The sequence below is a fragment of the Colius striatus genome, chromosome 2 (assembly GCF_028858725.1).
Source record: "Colius striatus isolate bColStr4 chromosome 2, bColStr4.1.hap1, whole genome shotgun sequence".
Lineage (NCBI taxonomy): Eukaryota > Metazoa > Chordata > Aves > Coliiformes > Coliidae > Colius > Colius striatus.
In genome coordinates, this window is record NC_084760.1 from 101,949,652 (window position 1) to 101,966,449 (window position 16,798).

A 16,798-nucleotide genomic window follows, 5' to 3' on the forward strand; every position below is an offset into this window, starting at 1 on the left:
ATATTTATTTTACAAATAAAGTCAGCTTGGAACTTTTTACAACCTTTTAGCTCCAAGACACTATATTATACATCTAACTATAGATCCTTGAGGGCTTTTGTGGGATTCTTTTCAATCTGTACACAGTATTTATCAGTCTCTGTTGTTGGGCTGTATTTATGATGTTTACAATATTTTTTTTATAGGAATATCAGAGTTCTTGATGTTACTTACAGAAACAGCCTGCTGTTTTCTTGATTTTAATATCCCACACGATTTTCTGGTGGTTAAAATGGTAGCTGTGAGTCAGAAAAATGATGCATATGATATGTGTTTGAGTTCAGTGACACCCCATTTAACAACACTGTGAACTTTTAAACTTTTGACAAATAACCTGAACCTAGCATGTGAGACGTTAGGACAGTTACCTTGATTATGTGGGATAGATTCAAGCCCAAAATTTGTGCTTTTTTGTTCTGTGTGTATGTGCTGATAGAAGTTTAGCTGATATCAATCTGTTGCATTGCAGTACAACCGCTACCAGCGCTATGGGGCCGAGGAATACGTGCTGCAGATGGGAGGAGTGCTGTGTCCATCTCCTGGCTGTGGAGCGGGTTTGCTTCCCGAACCAGGAATAAGGAAAATTGTATGTGAACCAGGCAACGGAATAGGCTGTGGGGTAAGAACGTACATTTTCCTACTAGTGGTGTGGGAAACAATTGATATTGTAAAATATTAGAATGAGGGGGCAAATGGGGGTTTTTTTATCTTTTCCATCAGACTCTGAATTGCACTTCGTACCAGTGTGGGATACTGTAGCTCAGTAAACAATTTAAACATAGCACCATAGCTTAAGAACGATGACTTCACTGTGTAGACTATGTCTATTCCAGAATTCTTTGCTTTATTTGGTTTTAGTAGTTACAGAAAGAAATTGAACTGTGCAGATGACAATCCAAATGTGCTTGGCTTTCTCCTCCTGGCACTCAGCAGTAATGATCAGGATCTCAAGCAAAGCAGTCTTTATATTAACACTTTATAAGTCACAGAAAAAAAGAGAGAGAATGACCAATCTGTGGTCATTCCTTATGCGTGTTAAGATACATGATGAAAAGAAATATGGAAATATTTTTGTTTTCTCATAAAAATTGCTTTTAAGCAGGGGAAATGCACAATTAAAGGTGAATTTCTGGAAACAGATGACACCTGAAAATGATTTTACAAAGTGGTCAGATTATTTGGATCAGTGATTTTTTGAGTGGTAGGAAAAACAGGTACTTTACAAGAATCAGCCTTTGGGGAAAATAGAAATATGTAGATAGAAATTTATATATAAAAGAACATACTAAATATTAGATCAGAGTGCCTAATTGATGTTTGGACTGAGTTATTATTTCCATGGTTGGTATTACTACTGAATTCCATGCAGACTATGAGAGAAGAGAAAATATCTATATTTATAAAATATTATCATGTTTTTACTGTTGTCCTTCTTGTGGAAAATGCACTTTTTATTGCAGTTTTGATGTTGGCCAAACTGATACCACAGAAGAATAATAGTTTGCCAAACTAGGAAGTTGTAGTAACTTGTCTTCTATGAGTAGGTTAGCATCTGTCGACCTTGGTAAAACTTCCTATCTGTCCATGCAGTGGTGCATGCAAAACAAAGCACTCCACAGGCTCACTGAGCCAACTTAGGCCTATAAAATAAAGCAAAAGGTGAGAAAGTACTAAGGAACAACACTGAGTAAGCAAAAAGAAATACATCTGCATTAACTATTAAAGATAGGTTTAAAAAGATAAAATCACAAATAATTTTTACTCAACTGTCTGCCTTGAAGTGATGAAAATAAAACTGTGTTTTGTAGCTTCATTCATCATCATTCTGAATCTGTGAATGGTCTGTAAATAAAGTGTATATAGCACAAAGGATTGATGTATTGCCTGGTTTAGCAAACTGCTCTGTTTTCTTTTATGCACTCTGTGATGTGCTTGCTAGGGACTAGATCTATAGTCTTGAATTTAACCTCACCCTTTGTTTTGAATTGTATGACATCTTGAACATTAGAGGATTCAGTTCACTGAGGCTGAAATGAGAAATGAGAAGACAAATTTTGTAAGCCAAATTTTGGTAACATTCACACCTTCCTCAGAATCTATAATGGAATAGGATGAAAACACATGTCTTTTAATCTTTCTTTTCACCCTGGCAAATAATAACCCTAAGAAAGATGTGCCATAGAAGATTTACTGTAGTGAGGATCCTAGCGCTGAATTCTGCTGATTATGAGAAAGTTGACTGAAGGATTCACCTGCACGGACATCAAGACAGTGAGGAAAGCCATTTATTTCCATTGTGTTTTCTGCAGTCACTCTTTTTTCTATTCAAAAAGTTAAACTATGGTGGTTTTTTTCCTAGACTTCCACTGTTCTTTACGGAATCTAGGAACATCCACTTCAGAGGTCTGGGTTCCGTCATGAGTTTACAATGATTTACAAGCTCAAAGAAAGGCCCGAGATAAAGAACATCTCTTTTGTCCATCCAAATAAAGGTAGCAAGAGATGCCTTCCAATACTTAACTGTACAGCTTAAGTTAGAGACGTATTCCTTATTGAAGTTGGTAAGCAAAGAAGTAAGGAAGACAATGTGAATCTATAGATTCTCTACGAATATCTGTGTCATACTTTAGGTGTGTAGAGTCTCATTCAGGGTATTTGAACCTCTGAATAAAGTTCAGAGTTGATAACATATTGCTAACAGCAGAAGTTACATCTAATATCAGTGGTGAGTAATTCAGCCAAAAGCCGTTGTAGAGAAATAGCTGTCTATAGCTGAACTGATTGTTCAGATCTGAATTGCAGTATAAGGGTAGCTAACAACTGTCAAGTGTTTGATTAACTGATAAGATGGGTCAAGGGAGGGAGGAAGGGGAGGGATAGGTTTCCAAGAGAAAGTCAGGACGGAAAATGAGAAGGGCTTTCAGCAGCCATTTTAGAAAAGGAGAGACAGAAGAAACCAAAAAAAAAATAATGTGGCCACTATGGACTGAAGCAAAAGAAATATTCCGTTATTCAGAGAGAAAACTGTTGGAGGCAGTCTCAAACATATAAGGGCTCCAACTAACTCTGAAAGAATATTGAAAAATGAACAGACAACTGAGCTAGGAAAGGATGCAGACATTTTACCTTCCTCAGTTTCTTTCTCTGATATGTGATGTGAGTGGTAAATGAGTCAAAGCTAAATGTGACTCTCCAGAAGACTAATATACTAAAAGGACCTTTGGTAAAGTTAAAGATGATGGGTTTTGCTCTGTCACAGGAAATTTGGAAACAGCAGTATATGGGGCCTAGAAGCAGCCTGGTAAATATCTAGACAGAACTGAACCAAAAAAGTGAGGAGAGAGGTTTAAATTTAAGCATATGTACCATATGTACTGTCTGCAGTCAGGCACTGCCTATCTATTAGATCTTTCAGGCAAAGAAGAGAGATTTATTTTGACTTGAAACGTAGCATGCAGATATCGTTTTAATGATTATGAATAGTCCTCAGCCAAAGCCATGCTGTGGTACAACTGACTGAACCTCACCCTTGCATAATCTTTCCTATATTTCATCATTGGCCATAAACATATTAATTGATTTACCAAGATACTACCATTATGCACTGTTGTTATACCTTCATTACTATGCATCAGACTTGTGTTACTAACTTTTATTGCTCAGATATAAAATTTTGACATATTTAATATGAGAAAACAGCAACAAAACATAGAAGACAGTACATATTGTACCAGCTGGCCTGGGTACAGGAAAGCTGTGGTAATCAAGGCATACAAAAGCCCTATAAATAAAACATTTTTGTCTTGGTTTATATTATACTAACATACTCTTTCCTATATATTAAAGAAAAGTTTGGAGTTGAAAGCAGGTTAGAATGGAGCCTCAAAATGTGCTATACTAGTATGCCTCAGTTTCTACACATAAAGCTCATCTGTCTTGCAAACCATCCTGTGTCGATATCCATCAGTAACTGACTAATGTGTGTGACCGCATCTCAGCCCTTGCTCCACAACAGTGTAAATATTTTGCAGAATGCAGTATCAGTTGACCTGTCCCTTGGAATGAGATGCATTAGAGGATCAGGGACAGTGGAGGTAGAGCTTCTGTTGGTCTTTTTGTTCCTTGCATAATCTGTATAATCAAGAAGTAGTATCTATTTCCAGAGATCATCTATAGTCAGATAATCCTTTGCTAGGAGACCTGACTTGGAGGTTCATGGAAGAGACCACTCTAAATTATCTGAAGGTCTGGCAAACAGTTTAAATGGTCTTAGGAACAAGCTGTCATAACTGATGTTTTTGTGACCCCTCATTCAGATCACCTAATATGAAACTCAGTCCTCAGTAGTGCTCAAGTAGTACTTGACTTTAAGATATTAAATGTGTAATGGTAAAGGAAGTTTTATAACATCGCAAATGGAGCACAACGTTGGGGGATATTTCGTATTTTTTACACTATATTTACTGTTCTGTAAGCATAATGCTATTGAAGAACATCCAGATTTCCAGATGTGTTCCCTTCTAGGACAAGTAAAATTTTAAGGCTGCAGACTGCAAGAAGTCCCTGAAAAATCAATAGATATAAATACCATGTCTTCCATATAAATAGAATTCCTAGGCTGGTTGTATTACATAGAACAAAATCCCTAAGGCAATTTCACTCTTCCCAGCAATTTTTTTCCCATTGATTTCTTCTAACATTCTTCTTCCATGGCTAAGAAAGCACATGTCAAAAGCAATTGTAGAATATTTGTCGAATTAATAATTGTCTGCTTTTTCAGAAAGCTTAATAGAATAGAAGACACTCTAAAATAGCTACATGAGAAGTGCAATATACATTCCTATTGTTTGCAAAGCTTCTTTTCATGTCTCTCCTGATCATGCATTTCATAGCTTACATGTTACATCTTCAGTGGTGTCTTTGTTAAGCGCAATAATATGCATCTAGGCAAGTCCTGAATAATTGGGGAAATATTTTGTTTTGAGGAGACAAATTTTAATTGTAAAAATTCCAAGCAACACATTCCTATTCACTTAATTTCAATGATTCAAATGATATTTTATTGGTTGATTGTGTCCTTCTAAACTTCTGGGATTCGGTTGTTTATTTTAGAGTTTTATATCTTTGTTGGAGTACCATGTGAGTGCACCTGTACTCTGGAAACTGAACTAGCTCACAAATACTGTTTCCTAACCGTTTCATTTATATGAAAGTGCATAACAGTTTGTAAGAGTACCCCAGTCTAGAAGTGAAAAGCGGTTTGCACATCTGTCAGTTTTTAAGTTTTCTGCTGTAAATTTCGTCAATTTTTAAGTTTTCTGCTATAAATTTCATCTCTAATGCAATGTATTGTCGTGATCGGCATGTACTTTCATGTGCAATTTCTACTATGTCTACATTTGTCGTGTTGTGCCATACACACTACCTGATGAAAGTGTTTGAAAGTCTGACTAACCTAAAAGACTTGATTTTCAAACAGAAAAATAGGTATAAATATTTCTGTCAAGACATATGCTTTGCTTCTTCATTAGGAGTACCAGGAAAATCTTGAATGTATGTAAAAAGGAAATGAATACCTTCTAAGATATGTCAAGGTATAAAGATATACATCAGACTGAGCAGTTGTAAGACTATCTTTAAAGATACTTGTACTGAAAAGCCATCTTTCTAATTTTATAATTAGATGAATAAAACATCATGTGAGAAAAACTGCCATGTGCCCAATGATCTGAATTTTTGCCTCAATTTTAAGATGAGAATAAAGATGGGGAAGTTGAATCAGAAGCAGAAATAAGAAGCTCCAAGGTTTTGAAAAACAGAGGAATAATTCAGAAAACAGAAGACCTTGAGACCCTTATGTCATTTGCCAAACTTTAAAACGGAAATAGGAGATAGCTACTATCTACTACTTGTAGTAAAATTGAAGGGTTATGCTTTGTTATTACATTTCAGCTATCTGTCCTTGTTCCATATGTTATTAAATTTTTGCTTTTAAGAAAATTCACCAGAAAGGTATTACCATGGATAAGGTAATAGCTGAAGATATTGCTGAGATTAAGAATCCAACTCACAGCAGGAGAGTTTCATAATATTGTATAGGGCGTTTTTTTCAACAGGAATGAAAATGAGACAGACATTTTCTATTATTGTTAAATGCTGAGTTGCTAGAATTGCACCACAAGCTCTAAGCAGTAATCATATATTGCTTTCTTCTATTGAGTGGGCACTCTAGCCTTTAGAAAGCAGAATTCCATCTTGTTGACACATTATGCTTCAGTAGCTAAGCAAGTTGTTTCATTGTTAAAGTATGACAGGCTTTCTCAGACTGACTAGAATTGGTTTTGGATTTGTAAGGGGTTTTTTTCTGGTAATGTTTTACACAGTTTAAAATTAAGTGTAAAAACATGGGGTTTTTTAACATGTAGTTGAATGTTGATGTTTTAACAAAATGTTTACCCCAGAATAGCACTGTGCAAGTAACAAAGTATTGCTGTCCAGGTGCGCTATTTCCATTGCCCCTATCTTGCAGTAGTGCAATTCATTGATCTGGTGACTGATACAAATCTCAGCAGTCAGCAGTGAGTAGATAATGTTTCCATTATTAATAACATGAGTAGCATTAGTTCAAAGGACTAGCAAAAGTAAAACAAATCAAAGATAAATTTGCAAAATTTGGAGAACTAATCAATTACTTGTGCCTCATTCAGTAGGTACAGTAATAACTGTTTTCTACTTTACATCCCAAATCACACTGAGCTAGCTAGTAAAATATCATTTGAAAACAATATGAATCTCTTCAGCTCTCACTGACCTAGAATTGAAACTTACTACTTTTGTCTGCCGGATGTCCAGAACATTATGGGATGCCCCATATTATGTGATCAAATTCTGCATCCCATAATTTATGCAGGATATGGCTTTCTCCTGATTTCTGCATCACACAGACACATAGAAAATGGTAGTTGTACATGCACACTGAAGATATGTGTGTGTGCAGTGTCTTCAGTGGTTTGGCTTGATTTACTGTTCCGTGGCTTGCTTAGCAGCTCGCCATTTAAAATCTGTCGTATGTCTTCTGAGAAAGACAGAACAAGGAGGTAAAGATGCAGTTACCTGATAAAGGGATGGAGCCTGCTTGTCCCTGTAACCTAACATGAGAACACAGACAACAGAACAATGTATTTGAGTCACGGAAATTGTATCAGAGAAAACTGGGGTAGAATCAAGTTCTTGCACATAAAGATAAGTCAAAACTCAGACCTGGGAACTAGAAATGATAAAACTAGTCTCCATCAATGGAAGCCAGCTCAGACTGGGATTTATAAACCAATGTTTTGCAGAAGTTAAATGGCCACAATTTTACCACTTTGTCTGTAATGGGAATAAGCTAAAACTGGAAGCATATGAGGCCAATTTTAAATGGAGGACTGAGAAAAAATAGGAGTTGGATTTGAAATCACATTAGTCATTAAGTTTAGGTTTTATCAACTAAATCTTAGTCCTTGTAAACTGCTAAATCAAACAGTGCCCTGGAAGGCTGCTAGGTTGATATTAGAGATACTAAACACTCAACTTTGTCACTCGTTGAATATTCAGGTTCCAGACCTGAAGCTACTTGGGCTTCAAATTTCTTCACCTGTAGAAAGAGAACAACATTTTATAGTAGTTGAAATGCACAATTTAAAATATCCACAGCTTATTGTAAATTGATTTTAGCAAATGGATTCTGGAGCGGTTTTCAGCTCCAGCAAAAGTACTTTCTCCGGTTGACTGTCATTTCTTTTCTTAGATATCTATTGAGTATATGGTAATCCTATACTCAGCTCACGATTAAACTGATCATGGAATTTGAAGAAGTCAAAATTTTCTCTCAGATCTCATGGGCAGGGACCTGACATTCTGTGCCAGAGTTGGTGGATTGGCTACATGTCATCTCCAGGAATTTTGGTGGCATTTCTCACCTAGAAATTCCTTATTATTGCAACAGCCTTAGGCCTTGATGACATCTTTGTCTGTTTTCATCTCTGACTGTGGCACATTACAATTTAGTCTCTTGTTCACCAAAATGCTCTTGTCAAATTAAAATCATTGGGCTCTATGTACCAGTATCTGTATGACATTTAATGGATTATGATGCTCAGGAGATTATATATTAGTTGCACTAATAATTCTGTCAGGCCTTAAATATAATGGAATTTTATAGCTGGAGAGAACTTGGGACTACTATTTTCTTACTACTCCTCTCCTCTTCAACAAAGTGCCTAGACACAGTCAGGGTACAAAGTTTTATATGTCACCTATCAGGAAAGGTATGGAGTACAACAATAGGAGAGAAAGAAAAATAATCTTTTTAAAGGCATTTCCAGGTAATTCTGCATGTATGGGAAACTGAACTCTGTCTACTGACTTGATATTCCACTTACATACAGGGTAAGATTCTACTCCTTTTTAGAGAAAAGCTTTGCACATGATAGAAAAGTGTAGCCATTTTAAGCCAACCTGTATTTCCTTCAGCTATTTTATAAAAAAATCAGAGTTAAAAGTCTGACCCAGACCACAAGAGTTGCCTGAGTTTTCCTGCTTATATAGCTCATATGCTGACTGCAGTTTTATAATTGATAAGAAGAATAAATTTGTAAATTAGTGAAACTAGGGGTTAATAGAAGATTTGGTATGAATACACAAATGTATCACTGAGGCACTGGAGGGGGAACAATAATGCAATCAGCAGAGGATGTGCAGCTTGAGAATGGCAGCCACGGAGGGCAGGATTCTAATTGTGTAAGAGGCTTATTTGAGCAATCTCCTGAAAACCTTCTGTATTTGAACAGGAAAGAAAAACACAGGCTGAATGCAGAAAATCACTTATAAATGAAAAGGAAAATAAATATGAATCAACGTAAGCCTATTTATTGCCTTTCATGTGAAGTTTTGTATGAAGGCCTCCAGAGGCCCTTTGGATTGTATTATTGCATTATTGTAAAATGCAAGAGCTGCTTAATCAATGAGAAACGATGGAGTAAAAAGATAGGAGGAGAACAATAAGATCTTAGGTTAGAATGAATCTATTGACTGGTATTTGTAATTTAGCCAGGAAAAGAATTCAAAGTTCTGAATACTAAAGAAAATATGTCTTCATTTTGTGTTCTGGTGAAATTCTGTCCTGTAGCCCAACTCAAAAGTTAAGCTGAGTTAACAGCTCACACAGACCCCAAAACACATTCCTTTCTACAGCTTTTGTGGCATTTGTTGTCTTGACATCATTGGATATGAGTGAAAAACTGCAACAGAGATTTGGTGGCTAAGTGTATTCTAAGTACAAACATGGAAAACAGCAGTTTGTATCAATATGGAAGTTAAAAGCAATGATACTTTTTCTTTCCACTAAAAGTAGTATCCCGATTTCAAATATTTGCAAGTTTTTATATCTCTCCATTAGCCAAACAAAGAAATGCCCAAGAGTTTCTTTTCTCAGCTTTACCTTGACTCTCAGAAATATGTAGTATCTTTGTCAGTCTGCCATGCTCTTGGTTCATTCTTTCAAGGCTACAACTGCATTTTCAATCTGGAAAGTATAAAATTATTACTTACTGAGGTTGTGAAACTCTTTGGGAGGAAAAAAAGAATATCACAAAATGCAGACTGAAAGTGTACCGCAGGGAGGGGCCATAAAAAAGCTGGGGGTAGGGTGCATTAACACTTCCATGAAGAACAACTCTTCAGTGAAGACTAACAAGAAATAGTCTACAGCTTCCCAGTGCTCCTCTTGGGCTTACAGCTATACAGGATCTCTTACAAGACCTTTAATCAAAAGCTCTTTCGGACACTTTTTTGTAATTACAACAGTATGTCTGTGAAGCAAAGCAGCAGCTTGTCTTTTCAACAGTAGAAGAGAAATGTTTATTTTTTCATTCCATATATTTCATTATTTCCATATACTCAATAGAACTCAGATTGACTGGGCACACTGTAGTACATCTAGGTGAGCTATGCTGTTTAAAGAGTGGGAGAAAAATGGAGTTAAAAAGGTTTAAATTTTGACTAAATGTTTTTTTTTCTTTCAGAAAATAAGCAGCCTTTTAAAGTAATAAGTAGAATAGAGTCATTCTGAGATCATCTTTCCTCATCACTACTACTTCAGTAAGTTATTTAATCATGATGTCACATGAAAAAATTTATCATTTCAAAACTATTTCAAAGAGATAGTAAAGCCACTGTTTCACAATCAAAGCTGATTTTGAAGTGCTGAAACAAAGCTGATTTTCAATTATCAGAGTCTAAAAAAAGCATCTGAAAACTGTCTTGATTGCTGCAAAACTGCTACCTTTTCATGTTGGATAACTCAAAACAAATAGATGATGCTTATGAAACTTCAAACAAAAATCCCCTTTTAAGAAAGCATATGTATAAAAACCCCTCAGCCTGAAAGAGGATATCTGGGAAAAGTTATAAGCTTGTGAAAGTGAGTTTAGAATAGAAGCTACATCTCACCCTTAACAATAGTATTAAGGTCACTAGACTGTAATAGAAAGAGTAAAGAAAATGTTGTAAAGTCAAGGGCAAACTATGAAAATAAAATAAAATGAAAATACAATGACTAAATAAAATAAAGGACATCCCTCACACAGTAAACTGATAATATTCTTAATCAACAGCAGGGACATAGCTTTGGAGAACAATGATCAACTGTAATTCAGTGGGAAATAATAGAAAACCATAATGCAATATGTGTTCATAGAACCATCATAAGGAAGAAAGGAAAATCCTGATAAGAATAGTTTAATATATCTGTGAATGGAGGCCTTGAATAAGAATGGAAAATCATGAGAGGATAACCACGTCTCAGGTAACTGCATTTTATCCCTATATTTCTCAAAAAATAAATCATTCATACCACTCAATTATTCTTTTTTTCCAAAAGCTCTCACATTAAACTGTGTGACAGTCACTACCATGATAGAAAATCTATTCCACTGACATTTAAAAAACATAAATGAAGAAGTAAAGAACAAGGTTAAAAGGTACAGGTGGCTCACTTGTTCAGCCTAAGTCACCAGTAAAATAGACTGGTTTAGCTGGGAGTTGTTTCTTTAAAGAAATATCAAATAGCAGTCATATGTTTTATACTTATTTTTGTCGTTTTCACTTTTATGCCAGTGAAAATGCTCACATACATAATACTAAGTAATGACAACGATAAGTCTCTTGTGCACACTTGAAATGGTTGTTTTAAAGAAGATTGACTTTTAGGCCACCAACCTACAGCCAGTGATTAATATTAAATATAATCTGCAAATAAAAACCAGACATGAGGCATGTTCTACAACATTATCATATATGAATAAAGCTTCATGAGACTTTATTTTCTACTTACTTGGCCCTTCAAATTAAAATTCATGCAGATTTTATTTCCTTATTGTGTTTACGGAACTTCTTGTATGTCTCTTACACGTGCTTTTTGAAATTTCTTAATCTGTATGTTAAGGATGCTTATGTCAAAATCTTATTGAGCAGAGTCATTCTGAAAAAAAATTAGTTGAATATGCTTGTTGTTTGTAGTCTTTTGATGACATTGGACATTTTCAAGTATCTACAGTTATCGTAATTTTACGATAACTTTACACCAATAGTAAGATTTTTCTGAGCATGAAGTAATTACCTAAAGTTATTCAGGAAAGTGGTTTAGATTTGGAGATTGGAAAAAAAAAGGTGGCTGCAAAACAGTAGCATTGCTCTAAGCTAGTAACTCACCATATCTTCCTAACAGAGGAATGAAAACAACTGGTAATTGTTGAGTTAAATAAATCAAAGGGGAAATAAACTTAGCAATAAATGTACAATACCATAATAGCTTTTATATGCTGCTGTGGTTCTCACCAGTGGTGTTTTTGTAATATGCATCATATATTCAGGGAAAACACATTAGTGTTTTTGAATTGTTTTTATTATAAGCCATGCAAATAGTGTTTGTCCCAGTGGGATGTGACATTAATTATTAGCAAAAGATCTCTTACATGATTTCAGTCAACAGAGAATGAACAGTTCAATCTTTATTTTCAGAATGCAGCATATAACTATTCAAAACTGCATTAAAAAACATTTAACCCATGCAGAGTATTCCTGCGGAAGATATGACACATGGCAGAAATAAATTGCCCTAATGACATTTGCAAATGTTTTGTGATAGCAAAAGTATTATTTCTGTAATTCAAACATGTTCTACTTCATTGTGTTTCAGAAAAAAACAAAAGTATTTAAATTCTACCATGTGAATGGCTAGTGGTCAGCTCCTGAAATAAAAAATGTTGATTCTTTTACCAATGGGATTTTTTAAAACGAGTTCTCTACACAGATGCAAACAACAAATCAGTAAAAAAACCCTCATACTTCTGCAAGTGAAGCCAGAGGAAAACAGTGACTTCTGAAAAGTAGAAATAATCAAACTTCGGTAACTGGTAAGAAGTCATTTGTAAGTAGAAAAAAAGGGAGATGACAATTCAGTAAAGAAATCATATTAAAGGCACAATGGTATCACCAGGAACAGCTAGAAAACCAGAAAACACACAAAGCCAGAAAGTGCAAGACATGAAATACAATTTTTTAAATATAGAATCTACCAAAAAATATTCCATAAAGAAGTAAGAGTAACATGAAAGATCAAGAAAGCCGTTGATTGGCTTCTTGTTGGAGAGGAAAATGTATCTTTACCCAGCTCCAAGAAGGCAAGAGTGTTTATCTGTTTTGTTTCAATCTTAATTTTAAAAGGTCAAACCTGTTCAGATGGTTAGCAGAGTAAAAACCAGTGAAATAGAATTTAAATTACTGGTTACAGTGTGGAAAGGACACAATAGAGACGTGTTTTCAAATCATCTGGTCTTGAAATCTTTCCTGTGGAAGTGTCTGCAGAAAATTCATAACATTAATAGTCACTTCTAATATGGGTAGGGAAGATTTATTTTTCTCTAAAAAGAGAAAAAAATAGGGAATCTGAAACTTATGGACCAATAGGTTTAACTTGAATTCCTGAAGGAAAGCTGTAGATAATAATAAAACTATTGGCAAGAGTTTATGACATTGACCTAACTTTGTTATGCCAGAGTAACAGGATTTGTGAGTAGGAGAGAAGTGGATGATATCATCTGTATTGAATCCAGCAAAGCTTCTCACATTGTTTCACATGAAATTCCCATAGGCAAACAAGAAAATACAAGATTAGATAATAATTTCATTAGATAGATGGATACATAATTAGTTGGAAGACTATGTATAGACTATTTATCAGCATTTCACAATCAAAGCAGATGGATGTTTCAAACCTGTCCTGAGGTTGACAGGTTTTAATATTTTCTCTGATACCTTGATGAATTATTATAGTGTAAGGTTGTTAAATTTGCATAGGATACATAGCTGGGGGGCAGCAAGCAGTTTGGAACTTGATAGCAATTCAGTGAGGAGAAAAGTAAAGTTTCTATAATCAGAGAAGTACAAGCAGCCATATATTATGGGGGAATAAATGCTTAGAGAGACAGCAACATGACAAAAAATGGTCTGGGAACTTCAGTGGATCACAATCTGATCTTGAATCAACAGTGTGGGAGTGTAAAAAAGGCAAATGCTGGACTGAAGTGTATAAATTACAGTAATTATTTCTTATCCAAAATAAAAGACCTGAACCTGAACAATAGGCCTGTTTTCCTTTCTGATGTTATAACTTGGTTAAAGAAAGAAAGTGTCCACTTAAAAAATGCTCCTTATTCAAGAAAGAAGTCTTTTTTCTACTCTCTTCCCAGTCCACTTAATTTTGAAGAAAATAAATTGGTAAGATGTGCTATCAACAACTTCAGTTATAACTGCCTGCCTCTCTGCTCATTTCAGTTTATAGCAGACTTTGCTCCAGAAATAGAGTTCCAAAAAAATGTCAGTTGAAACGGGTAAAATCTAATAAGTGCAGTATTGCAGAATGTTTATATGTTATCAGTGACTAGCATACATAAAACTAAGGAGAGTTCATATCCCTGGTGGCTTTCTAAATACTACTCTACAGAAAGCCAGTCCTAGCTCAGAATGACAGTAGCTCTTTGTCCTCTCTTGTGAGTTCCCACTGCCAGAATTTGATTAGATAATCTTTTTCCTTCAAATAGCCAGCTGCTTATGAAATGACACTACTGATTCTTCATGATAACACAGAATAAACTAGCCACCATGTCATAAAATCACTATGGACTTTTAAAAAGAAAAAAACACATTCAACTTAACCTTTTAGAAAGAAATATATCTAGTTATTAAAATCCTGGATTTCAGAGCTCCCAAATGGTTGAGCCTTCTCCTAGCTCTTTGGACAGAGTGGAAATTACATAGGAAAGCCCACACTATAAATAAGCCCATTCTGAAATTGATTTGGTAGAAAAATGTCATGGAAACTGTAGAATTTGTGGCATAGCATTGTGTAAGAGGAAGGAAACTTTACACCTTCCTCCATCAAAGGCTGGACTCGATGATCTTAAAGGTCTTTTCCAGATGAAACAATTATATTATTCTATATACAACACTGATATTAGACTAAAAGAGAATCAAGAAAGGTTTCCATCAGTAAGTCCTTCAGCTGTCTTCCTTCTCTTGGCAAATATCATTCACGTTTTATGCCCCATACTTTATTTTCCCTTGAATGTGTATCGAAGTGAGGAAGTAAGTTACCATTACTGAGATCCAGAATCCTTTGTATGAGTACTACATATAGTGCTGTATGTACGTAGTACTTACTCTTCAGCGTTGCTTTCTCCTCTGGCCTTTGGACTGACCTACTTGCAGGAAACATTCTCAGAGTTAATTATGTGTAATTATGTACTGTCTGTATGTGTAGATGCATGTGGGTTTTCCATGACTTGTACTACTTCATTTGTCTTGTGGTTTCACCCTCTCACCCCTTTCTTACCAAATTCTCTAAAAAAACACATTTAAAATAAAGCCTTCAGACTTGTTATCAATGTTATTCACTTGCTAAGTGATCTTTCACTCTTTCTTTCTCAAGTATTTTCAACTCCTTTAAAACAGAAAAATACCCTCAATTTGAGGGACAGAATTACATATTTATCTCAAAACTTCTGAGTACAGCTAGATTCACTTAATTCTCTCCATATTTTATTTATAGTATATTGGCTCTTCAGCATTTAGCTATTCATATAGCATTTTTGTCTCTCATGTGAATGATTTCTTTCTTCTTTCTTTATGTATGTTTTATTTTCTCCTCTTGTACAACCCTCCTAAATGCAGCACTTACCTTGACTATCATTGTTATTGTTTTTAAATAACCCTGTTCCTGATGCATTAATTTGTTGAAGAGAGATTTTTCACAGTTTCTCCATTTTATCTCCTTATTAAGACTTTCCTGTGATTTTACACAGAGAGCAACACGTGCATATACACAGCACAGCAAAAGATGGATTTTGGAACATTTGCAGGCAGCAAAGAAGTATTTATTTACACATAGTACAGCTGTTTTCTATGTCATTTTACCTTGTGATATTTTTATTTTGTGAATAATATAGTCCCTTTCCTAGGGGTTAATTTCATTTTAGTATTCATTACACAGCTGTAATGGACTTTGTTGTTTATTTCTTAATCTATTCCTGCTTTTCAAATTTCTGTAGCCAAAACTTTCTATATGAATGTGCCGAGAAGATGGGTAAGAAAAAGTATTGTATTTCTAGGAGTGGAATATTATTCATGTCTGATTTCTTTGTCACATGGAGCTTGTTTAAAACAGACCCCCAAAACAGATAAAACAAATTCAGTCACACTTTTAATCTGTTTTGATACTAAAACTATGGCAGTTTTTGCCATTGGCAATGGCAGGTGATCATAAATGGAACTTGCAGAAATATTTAAGTGACAGCAATCAGGAGACACAACTTATATTTTAAAAGCCCCTTCAATGAGTTGACTAACCTGATAGCTTTTTATGAAGATGTAACCGAGTGGATAGATGGTGGTAGTGCAGTGGATGTGGCTTATCTCTATTTCAGTAAAGCATTTGACACCATCTCCCACAGCATTCTGGCAGCAAAACCGAGAAAGTGTGGGTTGGATGATCAGGTAGTGAGGTGGATTGTGAACTGGTTGAAGGGAAGAAGGCAGAGAGTGGTGATCAATAGGGCAGGGTCTAGTTGGAGGCCTGTATCTAGTGGAATCCCTCAGGGGTTGGTGCTGGCACCAGTACTGTTCAATCTATTCATTAATGGCCTTGATGAGGGAACAGAGGGCACTGTCAGCAAGTTTGCTGACGATACTAAACTGAGAGGAGTAGCTGACACACCAGAAGGCTGTGCTGCCATTCAACAAGACCTGGACAGGCTGGAGAGTTGAGCAAAGAGAAATCTAATGAAATTCAACAAGGCAAGTGTAGAGTCTTGTATCTGGGAAAGAATAACCTCATGTACCAGTACAGGTTGTGGAATGAACTCTTAGAGAGTAGTACAGGGCAAAGGGACATGAGGGTCTTGGTGGACAGCAGGATGAGGACGATCCAGCAATGTGCCCTCATGGCCAAGAAGGCCAATGGCATCCTGGGATGTGTTGTAAGGGCTGTGGCAGTAGGTTGAGAGAGCTTCTCCCACTCTACTCTGCCCTTGTGAGACCACATCAGGAATGTTGTGTCCAGTTCTGGGCCCCTCAGTTCAAGAAGGACAGGGAGCTGCTGGAGAGAGTTCAGTGCAGAGCCACAAAGATAATGGAGTGGAGCATCTCCCTTGTGATGAAATGC

General features: G+C 35.7%; 1 protein-coding gene across 1 annotated transcript in view; it reads left to right on the forward strand.

Annotated features, from left to right (window-relative positions):
* The window catches only part of PRKN (parkin RBR E3 ubiquitin protein ligase), a 710,202-nt gene that overhangs the window by 593,976 nt on the left and 99,428 nt on the right, over positions 1–16,798 (forward strand). Inside the window, exon 9 of the mRNA XM_061990230.1 lies at positions 509–658. Within this exon, the coding sequence (XP_061846214.1) occupies positions 509–658 (150 nt within the window). The remainder of the gene's footprint in view (positions 1–508; positions 659–16,798) is intronic.